The sequence below is a fragment of the Syngnathus acus genome, chromosome 14 (assembly GCF_901709675.1).
Source record: "Syngnathus acus chromosome 14, fSynAcu1.2, whole genome shotgun sequence".
In the NCBI taxonomy this organism is placed as follows: Eukaryota; Metazoa; Chordata; class Actinopteri; order Syngnathiformes; family Syngnathidae; genus Syngnathus; species Syngnathus acus.
Genome location: NC_051099.1, coordinates 4,793,670 through 4,817,017, shown reverse-complemented (window position 1 = coordinate 4,817,017; position 23,348 = coordinate 4,793,670). Strand labels below are relative to the sequence as shown.

The 23,348-nt window shown below is 43.6% G+C and overlaps 1 protein-coding gene across 12 annotated transcripts in view; it reads left to right on the top strand.

The window, feature by feature from the left end:
- Positions 1 to 23,348, top strand: part of auts2a (activator of transcription and developmental regulator AUTS2 a) — a 171,638-nt gene extending 148,290 nt beyond the window's left edge. For 3 of the 12 annotated variants that reach the window (XM_037270488.1, XM_037270487.1, XM_037270497.1), the window contains 14 exons: positions 1,039 to 1,087; positions 14,033 to 14,591; positions 15,675 to 15,970; positions 16,733 to 16,971; positions 17,785 to 17,829; positions 18,489 to 18,584; positions 18,673 to 18,744; positions 19,282 to 19,311; positions 19,473 to 19,544; positions 19,770 to 19,911; positions 20,133 to 20,213; positions 20,275 to 20,358; positions 20,466 to 20,718; positions 20,908 to 23,348. In XM_037270488.1, the coding sequence (XP_037126383.1) occupies positions 1,039 to 1,087; positions 14,033 to 14,591; positions 15,675 to 15,970; positions 16,733 to 16,971; positions 17,785 to 17,829; positions 18,489 to 18,584; positions 18,673 to 18,744; positions 19,282 to 19,311; positions 19,473 to 19,544; positions 19,770 to 19,911; positions 20,133 to 20,213; positions 20,275 to 20,358; positions 20,466 to 20,718; positions 20,908 to 22,117 (3,228 nt within the window). In that variant the 3' untranslated portion in view covers positions 22,118 to 23,348. The remainder of the gene's footprint in view (positions 1 to 1,038; positions 1,088 to 14,032; positions 14,592 to 15,674; positions 15,971 to 16,732; positions 16,972 to 17,784; positions 17,830 to 18,488; positions 18,585 to 18,672; positions 18,745 to 19,281; positions 19,312 to 19,472; positions 19,545 to 19,769; positions 19,912 to 20,132; positions 20,214 to 20,274; positions 20,359 to 20,465; positions 20,719 to 20,907) is intronic. The other 9 variants (XM_037270495.1, XM_037270494.1, XM_037270490.1 and 6 more) reach the window with 7 other exon arrangements.

Below are 23,348 nucleotides of genomic sequence, written 5' to 3'. Positions count from 1 at the left end.
GCTTCATGGCTGTCCTCGATGCAATCGGATTAGACTTCGTCGCCGGTTGTGTGGATTATACAGTTTTTTAAAAAACACACACCCAGAATGTGAAACGAGGGGTACATTTAGCAAAAGTACTTGTTTTCATTGTCACATTCAAGGTACGGTGGTCGCTAATTATTCCATGCTTCATTTGTGTGATGGTGCACTATTGTTTTAGTAATTTTGAATAAATATTGACAGGTTTTATATTGTTTGCGAATAACTAGTAGATGTATTTCATGGCAAGATAACATATAACATTCATTTTAATTATTTAATGTCTACACATTTTCTTCTGTTGAACTCAATGAAGACGCGCATACTAACCTGCGCATTCCTGAAAACAGTTACTCGAAATGCTCCTGTCAACATAATGAGCATGGCTTTATATGTTTACTAATAAGTGAGTTTATATTTTTGACGAATTGGATACCTATGTCTATATTGTATGTGCGGCTTTTAATCGGGTGTTGTCCTGGTTCTTCAGCGTCCTTGACCAAATCCAGCAGGCGCTTTAAACTAAAATAATGTTTTACACAAAAAAACTGCAGTTGACACATATATAAATCTTCGGCACGGTGTTTACAATATGCTTTCATATATTATCTATCTTCAAATCCCAAACCCGTATATTATATTTGGAGTGAAAAGATGCCGTCGGTGCTGCGCCTCGGCGGCGTTTGGCAGGCGAGTCGCGGAGCAACAGTGCCCCCAAGTGGTTAGAACCAAAGTGCTGTTTGAAACCATCATCGAATACTGGATTTTGTTGACGTTGTTTGTACCTGTATGATAATTTTGACACGGCAAAGTTGGGACACTTTTTGCCTTAATTCAGAAATATTTAGCCTTTTCTAATTCAAATGTATTAATTACAGCAATGGTGATGTTCCAATGAAGAAATCACTGTACATGTCATGTAACATGTACTCTGTGTGCCTTTTTTTTTTTTTTTATAAGAATAGCAATTTGTAGAAATCTTAGATGATTAAATATGCTTTCTGTTGTTTTCCCTAGGTTTCTGATGCCAGCTCAGAGAAGTTTTTCAGCACAGCAGCACTTAAAGGTAGGTGCCTTTTAATTGATTTTAATATTGTGCTAAAGGGTGTGTGGGTGTAATTTTCTTTTTGGGGGGGGGGGGGGGGATTGCATTCTGCCAGCATAGCAACAACTGCATGGTTGTAATCATAATGCAATAGTACATAAACTAGTTGCACACAAATATTCTGCCTCTTGTAGGTTTTTGCATATGCAGTATGTCATTTGTTGCAATGCGACTGAGCAAGCCCCTTGCAAGGTTATGGCAAGTGTGCTAAGCTGTGTGCCGGGTTAGTCGAAAAGGATGTTCTCAGGGAATAAAACAAGGGCGGGAAAGACTTCTATTTATGGCCTGGGTGTGCTAACACCACATGTGACCTCATTATCAAGTCACTAATTTGCTGTTAAAAGCAGACTCATTTTCTCTGGCTCAGGGCTAATGGAGGCCTCTCCTCCTGAATGGACATTCCTGTTTAATGTGGTGAGATAGGGGAGGGGCAGGGCTTGAGGGGACGCTTCAATACGAGGGTCGTGATCCCTTTAGGGCCGTGGAAGAAACCGGGACGGTCGCTGCTTATGCGTCCTCGTAGCAGCCCCTATTACCTTATTCTCCTCAGCACAAACACATTTCCCACATTCTGGCCTTTGATTCCCTCCAGGGCTTGATTTGTGGTATTCATTGGGGAGGGTAAAGGGGGGGGGGGTATCTCAATGGCCTTGACAGGGAGGCTTCCTTTTGAACCTGCTTCTCTATAGACTGATTTGGTTCCCTTGAAAGGATTAAGGCTTCCTTTGTGCAGCTTAAATCAACAGAGGGCCACCCTCTTTCCCTTTCCATGAAAGGACCTGACCAGGGGAAACAGTAGAAAAAGTCTGCGTATTTTCTGTTTGGCCACTCTCTTGGCCCTTATTTCCATTTAAACGTGCCCTTTTCATCAATACCAGCCCTCCCTCGCCATATGTTAACGCCTCTTGCAAGAGGCGAGTAAAAGAATCCAGGTGCAAAGAGAAGAGAGAGCGGACCGTTGGTATTTTTATGGTGTTGGAATTAAAAGTTTTTTTTGTTGGAGGGGATTACCATCAATCCAAAGGATCTACTAAATCATAGAATAAATAAATAACTAATTCTGATGGAAAAATATTAGTTTGGGGTTCATTATTGAGATAACAAATGTTGGTGTTTGGGTGGCAAGTCATTCATTTGAGGCTGCTGATGATGTTTAATACAAGATTTTGAAAAAATCAAAATGTCCACAAACATTAAGATCTCACCCGTACTTGAATGTGGCATTTTAATATAATAATAATAATAAAAATCCCGGCAAACGCCATCCTCGAGTGTTTTAGACTTTATCCCTCATCAAAGCATCAGATGTTTTTTTTTTTCCATGCAGACTAAAGAAAGAAAAAAAAACCTTTGCGACACCTCACTTTCTCTCTCCCTCCATCCTAATCACTCTCTCTTCATTTTACCCAGTAAGGGATTTCATTAACTAAGAGTCATTAAACGTAAGCTCTAATTAGCTCGGCTGTCAATGTCTCTGCAGGTGTCTTCTTGCATGCTCACCTGATACTTTAACTCTGTGAGGCATTTATCTTCGGTCAGGGAAAGGAATGTAAAAAAAAAAAAAGAATCGTTTTCAAGGATGTTGGTATCCTCCTGGGACCACTATCCAGGGATTGACACGCTGTGTTGTACAGATAGCGGAGATGACATAAGAGCACAGGCTGTGACCACAAAAACCCGCTGACAGATCCATGAAACAATTTAAGTGCTTTCCCAGAAACTGCAATAGTGAATTTGAACACCTGATCCATCAGGCTTTTTTTTCAAGAACTGTATGTCTTATACGAAGAACTGTTTCTAAAATATTAAAGGTAGGTTGAGGTAGAAGAAGCCACAATTTTCCCCAACAACATTAAAACTCTCTGTTATCCTGCATATTAACCTGCAATTTTACAATTGGCATTTAATTTCTGCATAACTTTCCATAAATTAACATAATTCTCATTTAGAGTTGTTGGAATTTCTCAGCCCTTACAACAAGTGTTTACAGTGTCGCTACAAGAATCATTATTTGCTGCACAAACCACATAATTATTTCAGCATCACGCAATTTCAGTTTAAAGTTACATAGATGTCTTTTTTTTTGCTAGCCCTTAGTCCCTTGATGTCTTTCTTGCAAAATGAGTTCAGTGCAGCATCCACATGATGTTGTGACCCCCCCTCTCACATCTCCACCTACAACACAACACTGATTTCACAGCGCTTTACTGGAGTTAATGTGAAAATGAAGCGAGCGTCGCTACCAGCGTGAAGAGTGCCATCAGTGAAGTGTGTCGGGCTTGAGTGCTTCTGTCACTAGGGGCGAAAGTAATGTGCGATGTGGAAGGTGTAATTTGCGGCGCTGATGGCATTGTTTAAAAAAAAAAAAAAAAAAAGCAGGGGTAAGCTTATATGATGGATATCAGAGCTGAAGAGCTCCCTGGATTGTCATGGAGAGCTCTGCAGGCTGCAAAATGGCCTGTGAGTGTATTAGTTGTGTGTGTGTGGGAGGTTTGTGTCTCTCTCTCCGCGTCATTCTCTCTGTTTCATGAGAGGGAGGTGGTTGATGGAGTTGTGCGTACTTCATGCCCGGCCGGGCAGCCACCTGCTGTAATCTCAAGTGATATAGAGAGCAGCAATCACATTGCAAATCACCTAGATGCCGTTCGCTTGACTGGAAAGAAAAGTTGGCCTTTCACAGCCCCAGTGTGGCTTTACTGCCTCGCCCCCTCCCCCATTCACTGACCCCACGCTGACCTCCGACGTCTGTGCGGTGTGGGAGTCAAGAAATCAGCGCAGATTGTGGAACTTGACCTGATGTGCAGTGGAAAGATGACCCGGCTACCATTTGCCTTTTGGGCCTTCTGAGGGATGGCTGCAGTCAAGGACAATATCTTTTCCCTCTGCCTGGGGCAGGGAGGTCACCAGGAGGTCACCGCCCCCCTACGTCTTCCATCCATAACAGTCGCAACAAAGCATTCTTGCGTTCGCGACTGGATCGGAAATTCAATTTTGTTCCAAAGCACTTTTAGCACTTTTAATATGATCCTCAATGAAAACGATGGATACGATCGATGTTACAGAGCAAAAAAAAAAATCACATAATGCAATAAATTCAAATGATTGCTTCTGGGTCAAACAGGAAATCAGAACCTCAGAGCTCATTGGAGATAACCAAAGAAAGCAAAACTATTAACGTTTATGTTGACAATTGAGGCATTTTGTGATAAAGCAACAAATTTCCAACATGGCCACTCTGTTCGGTCATGGACTAAATTTGACACTGGAGGTCTACTTTTTGCCTACTTGACTGAAACTTGTTGACAGAAGATTCTGTTTAGACGAGATGTAGACCGGGGCTCTGTTGGTCTTGGCATGTTGCCTTTGGCAGCAGTACAAAGAGGTCATTGAGAGGGTGTTCGTCAAGCCCAGAGGTTAGAGCCTAACTAAATCCATCCATCCATCTTAATGCATTTATTTCAGCACCAGGAGAGCTCCGGAGGGGGGAGGTCTGTGTAAACACTCTCTGTTTCCGACATGCTACGGTAAACCCAAAGAACCCATCAGGCCAAAATTAAAGGTTACAAATATTTAAATGGGCTGCACTCCAGAGATCAAAGTCAAAGGCCTTTATGTTTCCCCCCTACCACGTCTTGTTTGCTTGCTAGTTGGACTTGAATGGGCAGCAAGTGTATGGTGGACAAACAAGGACAAATTTGTTTTTCAAGATCGGAACCGTTTACATATATTTAGCTACTGTGTCCATTTGAGAATCATTTTTCCTGTTGAATTTGGGGAAAAATAGTATATAGCATTGACCATTGTGCTGTGAGCGTTACATTGTGTTGCATACACACAATGGTCACTTTATTAGGTACATGAGCATGCTAATGATATTGTTTACTTTTTATTGACACTAAAGTAATAATTTATCGTTATGGTTGTAGTTTGCAGACACAGAGAGACATTTCTAATATTATTTAACTAATGTGTTTTCCGGACGATAAGGCGCACCTAAAAACCTAAAATTTTCCCAAAAGCCGACAGTGCGCCTTATAGTCCGGTGCGCCTTATATATGGACCAAATTCCTAAATTTAAACTGGCCCGAAGCGTTGTGTCATGAAATCAATCATAAGTGGCCCGCTGAAGACTATGAATCATGAATCAAAAAGACTATGAATCATTATTTTGTGATTATAAAGTAATTTGTTGCATATGAAGTTGAAATAAAAAAGATAAAATGGAGAATGATTTGATTTGGATTAAAAATCTGACATGATGCATTAATGGTGAGCCTTATAGTCCGGTGCGCCTTATTTAAGGACAACGGTTTAAAAAGGGCCATTCATTGAAGGTGGGCCTTATAGTCCGGAAAATACGGTACATGCATCTGAATGATGCAGAATGTTTTTTTTATAAGAGTCTGTAGGTGTTCCTAATGCAGTGGCAGGCACATTCAAAATGTCCATACATGGAATTGTGACATTTAGAGGTACTTTATAGTCACAGCGGGGTTGATGGACATGCACTGGAGATGCACAGTGTGAGATGGAACAAAAGCTACGGAATTGTCAGAATGGAAAGTACGTTCTCCCCTCATCCCAAGAGAAATCGTCCCCATCAGCATCACCAGTGACCATTGATCCAATGCGACATCAGCCACTCTCCTGCCAACTGTGCCGCATTAACAGGGTCAGAACACTACACACACACACACACCACTTATCAAGAAGCAGGCATTCCCTGGGCTCGTTGTTGGTGTGTTCAGGCCAATTATGCCTGTGTCAGTCTTAAGTCCCTGCGGCAGAGGTGACATTGCCAAAGCGGGAAAGAGAGCAGACCTCCTTAATGAGGCCTCATGGTGGCTCGCACGCGTATGCACATTAGTGTGTGCATGCATAACAGTAGGACTTGTGGTCTCCAATGATCAGTCCTAATCTGTCATGTGTCTCTGTGGTTGGCTTTATCCCCTCGTCAAGGTCTTCAGCCTCCAGCCATTTACCACTTACTCTCTCCCTGTTTTTTTTTAAAAAGTGAGTGCTGTTCCCTCATGATGCGAAGAGGAAGAAATGAGGAATATTACATTCTCAATGTTGTGAGTCGCCGACTTTGCTTCTGTCGGTGGACGCCCAGTACTACTTTCCTTTTGTTCTCACTAGCTGTCACTTATATACAATAAGATTTACATATTTGCATTATGCAAATTCCTAGTTGTCAGAACGGAGAGATGCTATGCTATTGATTCATTATAATCCCCAATAGTCCATGAAAAGGATACTCAAGTGGTATCTTAGAGTTTGTAAATCTATAAAAGAAGATTTTTTTTTTGTTTTCCTGTCAGCTACCCAGAAGAGGGTCAGCGCTGTGGAAGCAAAAGTGTAAACATCCCCTTTTAGAGAGACAAAGAAGCTGAAAGAGAAAAGAGCACAAGGGCTCTGATCGGGATTGATGAAAGCAAGGATTTAATTGCTCCCACAAGAGAAGGGGTTATCTTTTCTCGCTCGCCCCTCCCACACTCCTCTCCTCTTCCTCGTGCACTCTGTGGTTCTCATAAATATGCAGGACAGAAATAAAGCTCTGATGAGCCGCAGGGCGGATTAGAGAGAACCACGGAGCGGCATGATGGTTTGTTAGCAGGACTTCACAGATCCTTTGCATGTGTTTCTGCTCTGTACACACACACACACACACACACACACACACGCACACACACACAGAGTCTGGCTTTCATTTGCCTCAACCCACATTTTATTATATTTCCACAGGCTACTATTACATGCAGACCTGGAGTGCTAGAAGTTGTGATAGCGGCTGCCAGGGCCATAGGGCAACATTGCCTCCTGTTTTTTGATGTCATCTCAAGCGAGAGTGAGGCTTAAATTGTTGAGTGATAATAAAAGTAAATGTTGAAAGATTTTCATCTTTTAAGTCAACAGTGTTGATTTTTTTTTTTCCTCTTCCCTTCGTTGACTTCGTCTTTTCTGGCGTGAAGCCACGTTTCTTCTACGCCTGCCCAAATTCATCAATGTCCGTCGGGCTGTCACCATCTGCTAGAGATTATTCTGCTCCTGGTGGGAGCTATTTCATTTCAGGGTTTCGCCGTCAACGGTCGGGCTTGACTGTAAACACTTGTAGAAAAAAAACAAAAAACAGAAGGGATTGCATTTGCAGGCCTTTCAAGCCAAAAGCAAACAGTCAGTCGTGTCTTTACACGCTGTATGTTTTGTGGAGCCGTCAGCATATTGAGACTGGGGGGTTGTGCTGGAGCATTTAATCCGGAAAGCCACGTTTGGAAGCCTTTTCCCTAAACTCTGCTCAGTCAGTACGCCGTGTGGCTTTTTGTGATGTACGAATCCTCTAGCCATCCGTGTCTGACGCTAGCCAGCTTGTCTGAGCCCCGTGTTCTCCGTGGATACGAGGCATTGCACAGAGGCTGCATTGTTCCAGTAACCTAAACCTCGACCAGCCGCTGCCCAAAGGGGGATATCGAGTTGTGTTCTCCCCCGCAATTCCACAATCCTCACTTAATCTCCGAGGCTTGACAAGAAAGCAAGGAAGGCAGCTGACTGTTTAGATGGCAGGGGCAGTTCAAATAAACAACTCCGATCCCAACCAGCTTCGCCCCCGCTTTCAAAAAGTAATGCGGCCGCCCCAAAGCCACGAATCGTCACGCTCGGGCCCGCCAGCGGCTAATTTGAGGTGTTATTTTGGAAAGCACGTTGATGTGGCGGCCTCGAAAGTGATCTTGGAGGAAGGACTTGGAAAGGTCTTTAAAGTTTCTTCTCAGTGTGTCTTGCTAATCCAACGACTAGGAAACCTGAGCTAAAGGGTAATGGGACAGCACTTGACATGCTCACAAACACATGCACAAAAACACACTGCTGCTTCTGAAGACTTAAGAAGTGAAAAGGCTACATGTAAATGGATACTTTGCTAGATCTTTGGATATTCGATACTCGCTGTCATGCTATTAGCACTCGGCTATGAGTTGCCCTTCCAATCGACACAGTCGGTAAATCTAATCCTCGCGAGCTGCTGTAGATGTGTAAAACCAGTTGGCTCCATTTGAAAGCCAGTGAAAGAAGTCTGAGACTGATGACTCTCTGGGGATACATTTCTCTCTTTCCAGCTTTCCAAATGCTTTTCTCCCCGGCGAAATCACGGCGGTGTCAGCATGTCAGCTCAAGCTGTCACTCAACGGATTGCTGCAAGCCAGTTACACTCACTCTGCTTGATGGCTCACGAGAGGCAGGAAGGAGCTAAGGGGGGGGGGTAAAAAAATAAAAGGAGGCATTTTCGACATTCAACACGCGAGATTAACGGTGTCTCGACACCCTTTACTGCAATCGGAGACTCAAAAGAGCAAAAAATTTGGTAACTGAACCTCCCTTGAAAGGAAACAGCTGCGGAATTAACCGTCCTCTGGCCCAAGTGGTCGATGTGGTTCAACCTTCTGACTGCATGGAGCACGGGAGAACATCATTGGCAGATGACAGACCTGCACTTCATGAACCACAGTCAGAGTATTACCTGGTATTGTTATGCATGTTTGCGTGTAAATGCCACATGGGCTCGGGTTTGAGGTTTGTTGGTTCAACAGACGTCAGATATGTCATCACACCTTCGTGACTGACAGGAAACACGTTTCGTGTCTTCTGGTGGGAAATGATTCAGTTGTACTGGCATCCAGTTGAGTCCTATGCATGCCATCCCATATAAGAGCAGCAAACCTTTTGACGATATGTCTTGATATGAAACCTAGCATCTTGACAAACTGACAGAATTGGAGCACAAATCAATGACATTAAAAAAAAAATGTTTTTAACTCATTCAGTGCCATTGAGGGTTTTAGACGTCAAAGATATTACCGTATTTTCCAGACTATAAGGCGCACCTTCAATGAATGGCCCATTTTAAAACTTTGTCCTTATATAAGGTATTTAGGTCCTTATATATGATTGGACTATAAGGCGCACCATTAATGCATCATGTCAGATTTTTAATCCAAATGAAATCATTCTCCATTTTATCTTTTTTATTTCAACTTCAGACACAACAAATTACTTTATAATCACAAAATAATGATCCATAGTCTTTTTGATTCATGATTTATAGTCTTCGGCAGGCCACTTATGATTGATTTCATGACACAAGGCTTCGGGCCAGTTTACATTTAGGAATTTGGCCCATATATAAGGCGCACCGGACTATAAGGCGCACTGTCGGACTTTGAGAAATTTTTAGGCTTTTAGGTGCGCCTTATAGTCCGGAAAATACGGTAACTGTGAATCTGGCAAAGTTGCAAGTCAGAAGCTAACCCACGACCATCTCGGTCACACATGCGTCTCACCAGTGTTGTGAAAAATGTCATCAGCTGGTACACGTGACATGTTGGGATTCAAATAGTGCGACACGGCTGCCAAATCTCTGGGTATCGATGTCCACCGACCAGCGTGGCAACATTGGCCAGCTATTTGCAAGCGGTCACAGTTGGGTCCTTGTTACATGCCGCTGTTATTTCAACACTGAAGTATGACTGCGTTAGATGCCTCAGTTGTGGTTGACAAGTGTTCCCCAGACGCTTCTCACTGGGGGGCTAGCTAGGTTTATTACCATGGCCGCTTGTGCATCCACAAGTTGTGCCCATCACTTGTGCCAACTTGCTTGTCATCGAGAACCTGCAATGTTCTTTCCACGACTCTATGGGATATAAAGGCGGCTTCGTTAGACTGCAATGAGAAAGCACACAATTTTTTTGTGTGGCCTCCCCAAACTTGGTACTTGCATTTGATATATTTTTTAATTAGACTATACATTGACTTAAAAATGTATCTGGAGCCAGATAAATTTATTTGGTTCAAAATTAAGTTCAACTGCAATTTTTCAGTGTATTTATTTGATTTGCGATAATAGGAGCAAATTGTTTCCTAAGCATTTGCCAGCAGTTAAGATTGTGAACCTGTGTTTGGTATTGAAGAATTTGAACGAGAGACCTGAGACTTCAGTGTCTGACACGCACTAAAATAATCGCAAAATTTATTGCTCTTAAGGGTTACGTTAGTCTATTGAAAGACAGCCAGTTGTCCCACTTTGGGTATCTATATCGTATTTTCTCTAAAGGGGCTCACCCGGAGGACTTGGAAATGGGACACTCACTCTAACCTTATGTGCACATAAAGATACTGCTGGCGCAAACATTAAGGCATCTGTCAAAAGTAGCAGATTTTCCAATTGCTGTTGGCGGATTCAGATGCAATTTGAAGCCATCATGGAAGATCAGATGTAATCAAAGCTACTGTGGGTGGAAGAGTGTTGCCGTTACAGTAAATGACTTCATTACGACTTAAAGAGAGAGGACAAACATATCGTCTATGGTAAGGCAGCTACTTCCATGCATCCTTAGACATAAACTGTAAGAGGAGCTCAGAACATTTATTATTTTATGTAGCCCAGTCTATCTTTGAAGCAATTAATGTCACTCTATATATATATATACACTTGCTTTTTGTCAATTGCCAGGACTAGTCTGGAATATGGAACATATCCACATGAATTGGATATCTCCTGGATATCAAGTTTGTTATAAAAGCAATTTAGATATTGAAACATCAATTTACAGGATTGGTGTACACCACTGCCCCCTATTGGCATTTGGCTCAATGGTCACTTTGTATTATTGTGAGCCAATAGCAGCATGCTGTGATATCCTCACTGAAGGACTGCACATGTCAGACTCACCCAAGCGGAATATTTGGCCTGCTCCCTCTCCTTCACCCCTGTCCCCCAAATATTTTTTTCGGATTAACCCCCCTCCCCCTCCCTGGCCTCTCTTAGCCACCCCTGGGAGTCTAGTACTAATAAAACATCTCGAGTCAAAGACCCTCCACATAGCGGGATGTCCAAGCTGTGTAATCCAACACGCCTCCCAGCTCTAGCATTAGAGAGCTGCTGACATGATAGCAAGTCTGGGAGGGCCAGCAGGGGAGCATCCATCATTGCCATACCTCAATGTCATGGACCCCATTCTGGGGCATTTGGACTAGCCCATTGGAGAAGTGTGTTGCTCGCTCTCAGAAAAGCTAATGCTGTTAAAGGCTTCTGAGATAAGGAAGGGGAGGATAAGGGGCTAATAGTCTGGAGATTCCCTGGAGGCTTTGGCTATGAGATCAGCGAGAAAGCTTCTGCAGATAATGTTACCGACACAGGATTTTAGCTTCTCCGGGAGCTGATATCACCAAGCGAGAGTGTGTCGTTTAGCGTTGCAAATATAAACAGTCGTAGCTTTTTGAGCACCCTAATGAATCATTTCCAAACTTGACATGTAAAGGCTCAACTTCGGTTGATGTGCACATTTGGGGGACATAGACCCCAGCCCTCCAGAGAGGAGTATTATACCATCAGGGGTCTCAAAGCAACTTCCAATCGTAGCAACATGCTCAGCTGTCATCTACTAATATGAACTCTTGGGTATTCCACTCAGCTGGCAGACTTCCGTGTTTTGACTCGAGCACATTCAGTATTCATGCAAAAGCTTTATTTTAAAGGTACACAGCCAAATTCATTCCACTTTCAGTACTTTTGTGGGAACCCACACAGTAATGCATATTGGTTTGGATGACTTGGACCTGATAGAAATGAACACCTTTTTATTATTGTCCTCATCTGTGCAGGAAAGAGTTTTGGTTTTGCCATGAATGCAGCTTCATACCTTATTATGAACTAATAAACAAAGTCCAATCCCTCACCAAAGGGACCCCGGAGACCATATGCTGCTGTCTAAATCACTGTCAGGACTTGCAATTCAAGCATATTATGGTGTCAAACGCAATATGGAAATAGTTTGCCATCTAAATGGTTTCCAGACAAAGCCCTAAAACGTTTTTAAAAAACGTTCTGCATAACAGGGGGTTTGGAACGTATTCATTTTTTCCTGCCAAAAGCCATAAACCCCTCTGAGTACAGAGATAGATTGTAGTTCAAATTTACTGAGACACGCAGGATGGAATCTTCAGTAATGGCTATGAATCATTTTTGCACAGTGCGAGGTGTAATAAATTCAACTTGACCAAACAGTTTTGGCCCCTTTGCTCATTGTTTCAGTTTTCATGCTGAGCAATCCAAAGAAGATGGTGAAATGTTGAAACATGATTTGCTTCACATAAGTTACCACCTTTACACGTTCCAGGATTATTTGTTGGTTACGTTTTAACCTGGAACATATTACCGTAAATTTCGGACTATAAACCGCTACTTTTTTTCTCAAATTTTGAACCCTGACTCACGATTTTTAGCTGGTGCGGCTTATAGTCCGAAAATTACGGTACTGTTAACTCATTCACTGCCAGTGATGTACTGCAGGTCGAATGTGGTCGTGAATCAATAGCACAACAAATTCCTTTTAGGATAAGAGTGGGAAAGTATTTTGAGGTTGAAATAGATGAGAAGCCTTGACAGCAGAGGACTGAGGCTTATGATGTCGCACGGGTCTTTAGAGGCATCAATTTGTTAAGATGTCTGCAGGGCTGAGTGTCAGTTGTCATGTCCACCCGCCCTGACATAAAAGACAGACATTAGCAAAGTGCTTTTGGCTCAAGTTTCTAATGTATTTTTCAAAAGGACAGCTGCTGTCCTTCTAGTTACGCCTTTAAAACATGATCGCTTGCCTATTTGTCAATCATTTATAGCGGCTGAACTATATCAAGTGCAGACAACGAAATAAGATAAGCTAGGTTTATAGATGACGAGAATAAGTATAACCTAATGATAAGGCAAGACATGAACAAGGGACACAGAAAAGATGACATAACGTAAAATAAAACTGGAATCGAAACCAATTCATCAAAATCACGGCTCATGACCCAAAAACTCTTCAGTCAACTTCAGCTTTTGTCTTCCCGAAATCGCGCATTGGCTTCGTGGAAGGCTCTAACTAACTGTGCGCTAGTTAAAAATGCAATACCGCTGAAATATTGAGAAACTCCACAGAGCCAAGCGGGACTTGATCTTATTTGTTTCCAGGGATAAAGAAGACCAACAAATGAACCCTTATGGGAGAGAAAACGCCGCATGCTGTTCTTGTTCTTTCCTCCTCCGCCTGGCCCTGGAGTCTTCATTATGGACAGAGTAGACATCGGCTTTGAATTTGTTTGTTAGCACATTTTCAAAACAAGCCATAGCTAGACCTCTAGGGTTTAGAAGGTGTAAGCAGGAGACTTGAAAATTGGTGATTTCCCCTTGTTGTTTGCCAGCCAATTCTTCTTTTGACCAACATTTTTAAGTAGATTCCATTGTTAATGCAGGTGAAGAAGCAAGTGAAGTTTTGCTTTGAGTACAGATGGCTAGCGAACAAATGCCTTCTTCCATTGTGAAGTAGGGAGAGACAACAAAACCACTTGTGCTGGCATTCTTGACCTTTGACACCTGGAAACCATTTCCACTTGCGAATAATTATTTACCTCTGCAAAATTCAAATGAGGCATGTACCTAGGACAGCTAATACCTTTATTTGTACGTCACTGGAAAGAGGTTATATAGGCGTTGTTTTGGCACATCCTGTTCCCGGTGGAGAAGGCGCCAGCATGAAGGGAGTAGGCCCGTTGTGACAAGCGGCACCTTCAGCTCAGAACATCGTAACCTCTTTGTCAATTAAAGGCTTGTAATAGGTTGGGCAAAGTGGGAGGAGCCCTTACTAATCCTGCCACTAGCACTCCCTCAGGCCTTCAGAGAGCTAATTATCGCTTATGTATGCACTATCATCTCCCATGAGCCTCTGGAGAAACAAATCTGATGTCTGACGATACCTTCTGTTGGAGGAGGTCCCTACAGACAAACACCTTATATTATCTATTGTTCTCTGACGTGATTTATATGTAGGATATCACTTATGTTTGTTCTTAACAGTGTTTTGTTTTCTACTTTTGACGCAGTTCCGGATTTTGGCATCAATGCGCTCTCCACCAATGGCAGCCAGGTGCCTCACGGCCCAGGCCTCCTCAAGGTGTCAGGCCTAGAGCGCAGTCAAGAGAGGAGCCAGGAGAGCTGCAGGGACTCTCGACCTCCTTCGCCCAGCACCCCTAGTCGACCTTTGCCCCCACAATCCCTGCGTCAACCGCAGCCCCAACCTTTCCTCCCGAAGTCGCCTCCCTCACGGAAGTCCCAGTCAATCAGTTCTACTCAGGCTTCGACCTCCAGTCTTTCACTTTCAGAGGCTCCGCCCAGGCCTCAGTCTCCCGCAGCCGTGCCTCTCACCCAGGGACAAAAGCACTCGCCGACCCCCCCTCCCCGGCCCCAGCAGCATCACCCGGAACTGCAGTCCAGACCCCGGTCTCAACATAGACCCGGGAGTCATCCGCATCCACCTGCGCCTCAGAGCAACCATACTCCGCTGCTGCAGCAGCAGCACCCCAGCCAGGCAGGGCCTCACCGGCCCCCCTCACGCTGCCACCCCCGACCCTTTCCTGCTTACAGCGTCCTCAACGGCCACAGGTATGACTAATCATCTACGCCTCATCACCATAATTGTTTCTTTTAAAAGAATTTATCAAGTATGTCATGAAGACAGAACATGAAATACTGTTCTCAGTTTAGGTTGTCACATTTTCTTTCTTCGTTGGATTCCTTTACTGACAGAGCAATAAGTCAGCTAGCAATTGACTTTTCCAAATCGTTTACTCCACAGGTGTCAAACTCAAGGCCCGGGGGCCAGATACGGCCCGCCACATCATTTTATGTGGCCCGCGAAGACAAATTGTGCATCAAATTCGTGTCATGACTAGAATTGCAAATTATCTTCAGTTTTAATATATATATTTTTTTTAAATATTTGTCTAGTTTTTACTCGTCTGATTTGAAAACGAGTTATTTGTCAGTTTGTTTTCTAGCTTTTACTGTATATAATACGAGGTGCTCATACATTTATTTGGCTTGACAGTCATAATGGCCCTCCGAAAGAAGCTATGACTACAATGCGGCCCGCTAAAAAAATGAGTTTGACACCCCTGGTTTACTCAATAGTTTATTGTCACAAGGCTACCAATAATATGAACAGTGGTGCAATGTATAAAGGATTTCTAAACTAATGAGGGCCGCTCAGTTAAAGACTTAGCACCTTCAGAAGCAACTTGGTCCCACCTCAGGATGTCAGAGCTTAGCGCTGCAACACCTCAGCCATTGCCAGCCGTGCTGCTCTGCCAAAGCACCAACAAGGCCTCTTGGGTAGCCGCTGGCAATAATGGCAGGCAGCACCTGCAACTGAGCGCCAGTATGGCAAATGAGCTTTTAGGCTTAGTGCATGTGGAGGCTTTGTGACTGCCTCTGGGGAACACCCACACACTACACATTGTTTGCTTACAGACGAGAAAAAAAAAAAAAAGTACCTCGCATCCTATTTCCAGTGCACATGTTCACTACCGGGACAGATGCTCATTTGGTTACACTTGCCATTGGAAAATATATTTGCGTGCAATGGTGTCGCGAATGGATTTGCAAATATAGGACATTTGTGAAGACGTACACGGATTTAGCAGACGCCTCGGCGGTTGACCTTCTTCCTTTTTATTATTCCCGCAGCAGCAGCAGCAGGAGTAGCACCCCTGGGAGCAAGCCCCAAGGGCCTCCTGCTCCTTCCTCACACCTCCCCCACCACCCACCTCCTCCTGTGCCAGGCGCCACCGCGTCAACCTTTCCTTTGCCTCTGGCGGCTAACCACAGCACCCCCCACAGCTTCCCCCCTGCATTGCAGTCCTCACCGCACCCTCATCACCCCAATATGTTCGCTCCTCCAGCGGCTTTGCCTCCACCACCACCGCTGACGTCTAGCACCCTGCCAGTACCAGGACATCCTGCTGCTGGGAGTGCCTACTCGGGTAAAACAAAAAAAACTATACAAACGATAAAAATGATTTTAATTTAAAAACTGTGCGCGCATCAAATCAAAAAAAAAAAATTTCTACCTTTTCCCCTAGTCCTATAAAGCTGAAAATATGTGATATATATTTTTTACTTTCATTTTGCCACAGGGGTAGAAAAGCAATTACAACAACAGTTTTCTCTGTGGGACCTAAAGGGGATCAAATCTCATCTTAGTATTTTAAAGTTCCAGCTGGCAGACGGTCTAACTTTGGGTTTCTAATTTAGTTTACTTTTTAAGGAAAAAAAAAATGCAAATTGCTTTCTTCGTCTTCAAGTAAGACATTTTTGTAAGGTCATGCAATCCAATTAAAAAAAAAACTTGCTATGTTGATTAGATAATTCCTTTTGATCCTCCTCCTCCTCCGCATTTCGCTTTTACTATTCTGAAAGAAGTTAAGAATTTTTTTTTTTTTTTTAAAGTGAGGGTTGTGGTGTACTTATTTTGTTATGGACAACTTTTTAAATCATTTCATGAGTCAGTTTCCTTTCCTCAGCCTATTTGACCTTTGTAGCTATTCTTGTGCTAAAACGTCAATTATTATAAATTAAGGTCAATTAACTGTCAGACCGGATTGAGTTCAGTTGTTAAGCAAATCAAGAGCCAAGGTGACAAAAATAGTAACCTGCTCTTTGCAATAATTGAAATCCATAAAAACAGACTAGAGTTTTTTTGTTTGTTTTTTTTACACGGTAAGTTGATTGTTTGTCTTTTGCAGAGCAAGACCTTCTGCGTCAGGAGCTCAACACACGTTTCTTGGCCTCCCAGAGCGCCGACCGCGGCGCCTCGCTGGGCCCCCCGCCCTACCTGCGCACCGAGTTCCACCAGCACCAGCATCAGCACCAGCATCAGCACCAACACACCCACCAGCACACGCACCAGCACACCTTCACGCCATTCCCCCACGCCATTATGCCCACCCCAGCACCATCCATGGTGCGTACCCCTGCCAGAAATGTGAGGATAAGTAGAACACAACCGAGTTGCGTTTGGTGTGCTGAATGTGGAAATGACATTTTCCTAATGTGTTTCACACGTGTTGAAAATCGTCCGAGCGGGCGTTGAAAGTCTTTCCCCACTGGGGTTGTGATTTTACACAAACTGGCGTGTGTTTAAGCGGCACGTTGTACATACTTGTGGCTTTGCGGCCTCTCCGTGATGACGACCATGTGTCTGCCCATGCCACAATGATGCTTTTATTCACCCAGAAAGTCAATCATGTGTTGTTTCTGGCTGGTTCTTTCCATCTTAAAATGCTAAATTGCCAATAACTTGCTTAAATCATACCCGCCTGCCAAGCTTTAGAACATAATATACTTACTAATTCATTTTGAATGTTGTGACATCACTTGGCGCCGTTAGGGTGTTTTCATTACTGACATAAGACTTACATTAAGATCTGTTGGTAAGACCACAGGCATTGAGTGGCTAGCACACATCCACGGACATTCATTAGTGGCCAAAGAGGTTTACTTGGCTCTGATGATACCTCAAAGGCAGCAAGGCTTGGCCTCTGACAGCTAATGAGGCCATAAAAAGCCTCCTAATAGTGGCAGACTGGGGAAAATGTTCACCCCAAGCCTGCCCTCCACTACTAAAATGAGACCAAAGGAGATTTTACAAGATCTTCACATGATCACCAAAAGGGGATAAAAAAAATAATAATCTTGTTGGGAAGTGGTCAATTCATTAGCACAGTTTTACAACAGTTTCATCTCCGTTTTGTAGCTTCTTGATATCGTTTAATGTTGTGTTTTCTTTCTCCTGCAGTTTGACAAATACCCAACTAAAGTTGACCCCTTCTACAGACACAGTGTGAGTTTTCACTTTTTCTTGAGAATGTGCTGACACATTGTGCACGCATTTATATTTCATGTCATCCACCTCCGTTTCGTAATGGATGCATTTCACCCGAGATTAAGATCCAATATGACTGCAGAAGTTTAAAACAGATACAGCCCACTATTGTAGAGAAGATTTGATGCTTGAATGAAGTCACAGCTTCACTCAGTGGACAAACAGTGTAAGGACACCACTCTGCTATAATTGTCCAATTTCATTTTAATTTAATGTACTGTACCAAATTAATATTAAAAATGAGAATGTTGTGCACCTAGCAGCTACCAAAATTAAATCAAAGCAATCCTTTTATTCAAAGCGCTTTTTTATGACAGGAACAATTATAATGAATCACATTTCTCTGCAAAATAGTTGCCTTGCACACATGCTTACTTGGTTTACATTAGCCTTGCACACGTTGCATCATTCGACAGCCTAGGTCTTTTTTTATGAATATATAAAAAAAAAAAGATGGAGTTAAATAAATCTAAAGGGGGTGCAGGCTTCTGCTTTCATGTCTTATGTTTTTTTGTAGCAAAATAAGGACGCCTATTTGATTTTTGAGGTTTGCACATTCTCTTGCATCTTACTAAGTGGCCCCTCCTCTCTCCTCCTCTCCCTCTTTTCATCTTCAGCTCTTTCACTCGTACCCACCGGCGATGTCGGGCCTCCCCCCTGTCATCCCTCCCACCGGACCCTTCAGCTCACTGCAGGGGGCATTTCAGCCCAAGGTAAAACAACTCCTTCTACCAATACAAATGAAAATAAGATAGAAGACCTTTGACTGATTTTTTTTTTTTTTTCCCCCCTCTCGTCAAGACCTCAAATCCTCTCGATGTGTCCTCGAGACCAGGCGCTGTCCCGCATACGTTCTTACAAAAGGACCCAAGGGTGAGCAAATAGAACACCACTTAGTCATTCTAATGGGTGGTGACTTAGATTATGAATCATATTTTTTTTATTTGATTTTAGGCACTTTTGAAAGCCATAAAAAATGGCCACTCGCCCACATGAGTGCTGCAAACAACGGCTGACTCACTCACCTTTGTACCGATGTAAACATGCATTGAGTCATGAGCACTGTGATTAAATTAGTTTTATTGTCTTGATTAAATACAAAATGCAAATAGACAATCGGCATAACGCATGAAATAGATTTCTATGGAAATGTTGGCCAGCCTTCACTGAATCACGCCTCTTTGGTGGTTGCACAAAAAACTAGCTTACGCATGGCGGGGTGTGTCTGAAATGTGGATGGAAGAATTCCCGCACCTTCAAAGCCAAGCACATAAAAAAAAATAATATGACAATACGCCCAAGCGTGTAATATCCACTATGAGTACAGTTGTTAAAAAATTGCCTGCATTGATTTCCAGCTGGAAATGTAACATTGGTTCTAACCCTTTTTCTCTCTCCTCTGTGGTGTAGCTAGCGGATCCATTTCGGCCCATTCTCAGGGTGAGTAAGCAGTGCTTTTGGATTATGTATTAAAACTACTTTTTTGGCTTAAGATATTGGATATGACTTTTGTCCTTTTGTAATATTTCACAAATGATGATACTTCTGTCATAATAGGAGTCCTGTTGTATGATTGTATATTTCTATTTTATGCCTTTTAGAAGCCAGGAAAGTGGTGTGCCATGCACGTTCATACTGCCTGGCAGATATACCACCATCAACAAAAAGTCAAGGTGAGGATTCTTTGGACTTTCCGAATCAGGCTGAATCAGGTGTACAACGTGCTTATTTATCATTCTAAATAGAATAGATCTACATTTGAAAGTGTAAATCCAACCTTTTTGATACAACTTAAAAGTCTTCAAATATTTGTGATAAAGTGTCTGTCGAGGTTCTACAAAGGAATTCCAATCACGTTTTACATTAGTTTCTCTGTGTTGGTTTTTGGTGTCTTCCAGCAGCAGATGCAGGTCGACCCTCACAAGTTGGATTTTGGCCTCAAGCCCGAGTTCCTGAGTCGACCTCCCGGCCCGAGCCTCTTTGGTGCCATCCATCACCCCAATGACCTGGCACGGCCTGCCACTCTCTTCTCTGCTGCAGGTGAGAATGAGGCATGTTAGATATCATCATGAATGTTATAAAAATAAGAATGAATAAATGATAATTTTGGGAATGAGACTATCAGTTATGAAGTGCTGTCTCCAAAAGTATTTTTAAAGTGCAATTTTAGATTGTGAGACTCCCTTCAGAGAACATTGACTTCATATTTAGGAATGAAAATCCAGCATAAAACAGCACAGGATGTTTATTTTTGTCCTCAGGCCCAACACACCCATCAGCAGGTCATTTCGGCCATCCAGCCCACCACCCCGGAAACTTCCTCACCCCAGCACCTCACTTAGGTAAGAGCGCCCATGAAATAAGACGATTTGCTGATCAAGCTAACGTTTTCTCTTTTTTCAGAACCTTTCAGTCGGCCGCCCTCCTTCGGCGGACTGGGAGCTCTCAGTTCATCGGCGTTTGGAGGACTGGGAAATCCAGCACTAAGTGAGTTTTAGCCTCATGAATTTCCTCAAAGTGCATTTTGAAAGACAAAATGGCGACGCAACGGTCAAGATACGCATTTAACTTGTGTCCTGCTTTTCCGTGTGTTGAATCCCTGGCAGCGGCCAACTCGATGTTCGGCCATAAAGATGGCCCCAACTCGCAGCAGCACTTTGGTGGCGGTCCCAATAGCAACCACCAGGAGCCCTGGAACCGCCTGCACCGCACCCCGCCGTCCTTCCCCACACCTCCACCTTGGCTGAAACCGGGAGAGTCGGAGAGGAGCGCCTCGGTCAGCTCACACGAGAGGGACAGGGACTCGGACAAACGCGACTCCATCAGTAGTAAAGATGACAAAGACAGGTGAGGTTCCTGAAAAAAAATAATAATAAAAATAAAGTCTGTATTTTAAATATAATTAAAAATAATAATAATAATATAATACAATTAAAAATATATTAATGATGTAAAATAAAATTGATTGTGCTTTTTAGAAATAAACAATAACAAGCAAAGTTCACATGGTTATAATACAAAGATTTCTGTTTCTAGGGAATCTGCAGAGAAACGTCACTCGAGCCACCCCTCCCCGGTCCCGGGCAACCCCATCGGTCTTCTGGGTCACAGTCGTCCTCCCGAGCACCACAGGAACCACCTGCCTCCTTCCTCTGGAGACAAAGACAACAAGGCCAAAGACAGAGAACGGGAACTCCCAGACTCATGGAAAGATAGCAGCACAGACGAGCACAAGCTCAAAGACAACCAGCACAGCGATAAGGACGCACCTCCCATCCATGACGGGAGAGTATCTGAGGACAAAGTGTCCAACCGGGGCACGGCGTCGCCGTACATCAGACAGACCAGTCTTGAACGTCCCAACGGTGGCCTGAGCAGGGAACTTGTGGAGAAGAAAGGAGAGCTTCCCTTTGAGCACAAGAAGAACAGCGACGTGAAAGTGAAAGAAGAGCGAAAGGAGGACCAAGACGGAGTGGCAGAGAAACCAAGCGAGCACCCGCTGGTGTCGTCCACGCCCAACCTTCACCCCCCCTCGTCGATGCCGATGCCCATGGGCGTGGCGGGCGTTCATCCAATCAACAACATGAGCGGTCTTGAGAGAACTCGAGTGGTGGCGCCCTTCATGGGTATAAGCCCAATCCCCGGCGCCGAACGCTTCCCCTATCCGGCCTTCCACTGGGACCCCATGAGGGACCCTTACAGGGGATTGGACATTCATCGACGGGACCCTCTGGCTCGGGATCTGTTACTCAGGAACGATCCCCTCCACCGGCTGACGGCTCCGCGCCTTTACGAGGCCGAGCGTTCCTACAGGGAGCGAGAGCCTCACGACTTTAATCGCGACCACATGCATTCTCTCGCTTTGGAACAGAGGAGGGAGCACGAGCGCGCTCACTTGGAGGAACGAGAGCGCCTCCTCAGAGAGGACTACGAGCACGGCCGCATCCACCCCGCCATGCACCACCCGGCCCTTGACGGACACATACCCCACCACGCCCAGGGCCTCATGGCCCCGGGACTCCCGGGCATGCACTACTCCAGGGTCAGCCCCGCGGCCGCCGCCGCCGCGGCAGCTGCTGCTCACCAGAACAGTATTCTGAATAAAACTCCACCCACAGCCTCGCTTAGCGCCCCGCCCCCACTCATCCCCACGCTCGGCGCCAGGCCGGGCTCGCCGAGACGGACTGCTCCCCTGGCCACCGATATTAGAGACAGACCTCCTCACAAGGACATTGAGGCACGGTGAGCTTGAATCCGGCTCACGGTAAACAAGCACTTAGCAAGACTGTAACATAGCTGTGAATAAATTATGTGGGCGGACCCATGCCCACGTGAGAAATTGATTTTTGTCAAGACAATAATCACAGAAACTTTTGATTTTTCCAGACCTTGCTCCAGCTTTTGTGTGTGTGTGTGTGTGTCCAGTCTTTCTATTGTATAGCAAAGTGAAGTGAGATTTTGGAATGTACAGATACTTTAGCACTGACGGACAGCAAAGTGTGTAGATAATATGTACAGTCACTGTGCTCGCTTTGTATGGCTCATGGTACAAATATGCAAAAGGGTAATTTGAAAGCTTTACTTTGGACAAATGTACACAGAGACGTATTTAGGATGTGATTCAGAATGTGCTTTTGCATTTTTTTTTTTTTTTATTGAAGCAGCCGCTTCGCATTGTACCAGAGAGCCGCCCATGTTCTACTATGCAACAATTCTGGCCTCCACTGCTTTTTAGCAATTTTACCAATGAAGGACATAGATGTTGTTTTCTCTCCACAACTTGACCATAAAAAAAAAAAAAAAAAGTGTGCTTGCTTAATGTATACAGATCCAAGCTTTAGACCTATTGTTTTGAGAATCACTTGGTATTTTGTCAGGACAATCCAAGAGACAATATTGTATTTAAAGAAGTTTCTGTATGAAAGAACAGGCAGCACAAATTTTTGATTCCCTCGACTGCCGCCATTGGTCTTGTTATGGGGAGAATGCATCGCTGTAAACACAAATTTGCTTCATAGAAGGCGTGTAAAGGTACATCTTTTGGAACTAGATTAGTGTATTCAAGTGCTTTTTTTAAGTTGTGGTATCAACAAAATCAAAAGACAAAAAAAGCTAAGCATTTTGTTTCTATCAAGCAGAGATCTATTTTTAGTAGTCCACCGAAGGGTTTAGTTGTGCGCTTCAAATTCGGTGAATATTTTGTGCAGTGTTATTTTACTTCAACATAAAAATGGGCACCGGAGCCATAGTTGGTTAGTTAATGCATATTTGCAAAAAAGATTGTTCAATGAGATTTTTTTTTTTTTTTTGCTGTTAACATGTACAGGTGGAAAAAAACTGAAAAGTCTTTGTAGATCATGTACAAAATTGTCAAAAAAAAATAAGCGACTGAATCTTCAGCATGCCCCTCATTTAAACATGTGTTATGTAAATTGTGCCATGTTATTAAAAAATGTGTACTGAATTTGTCTTTGGAA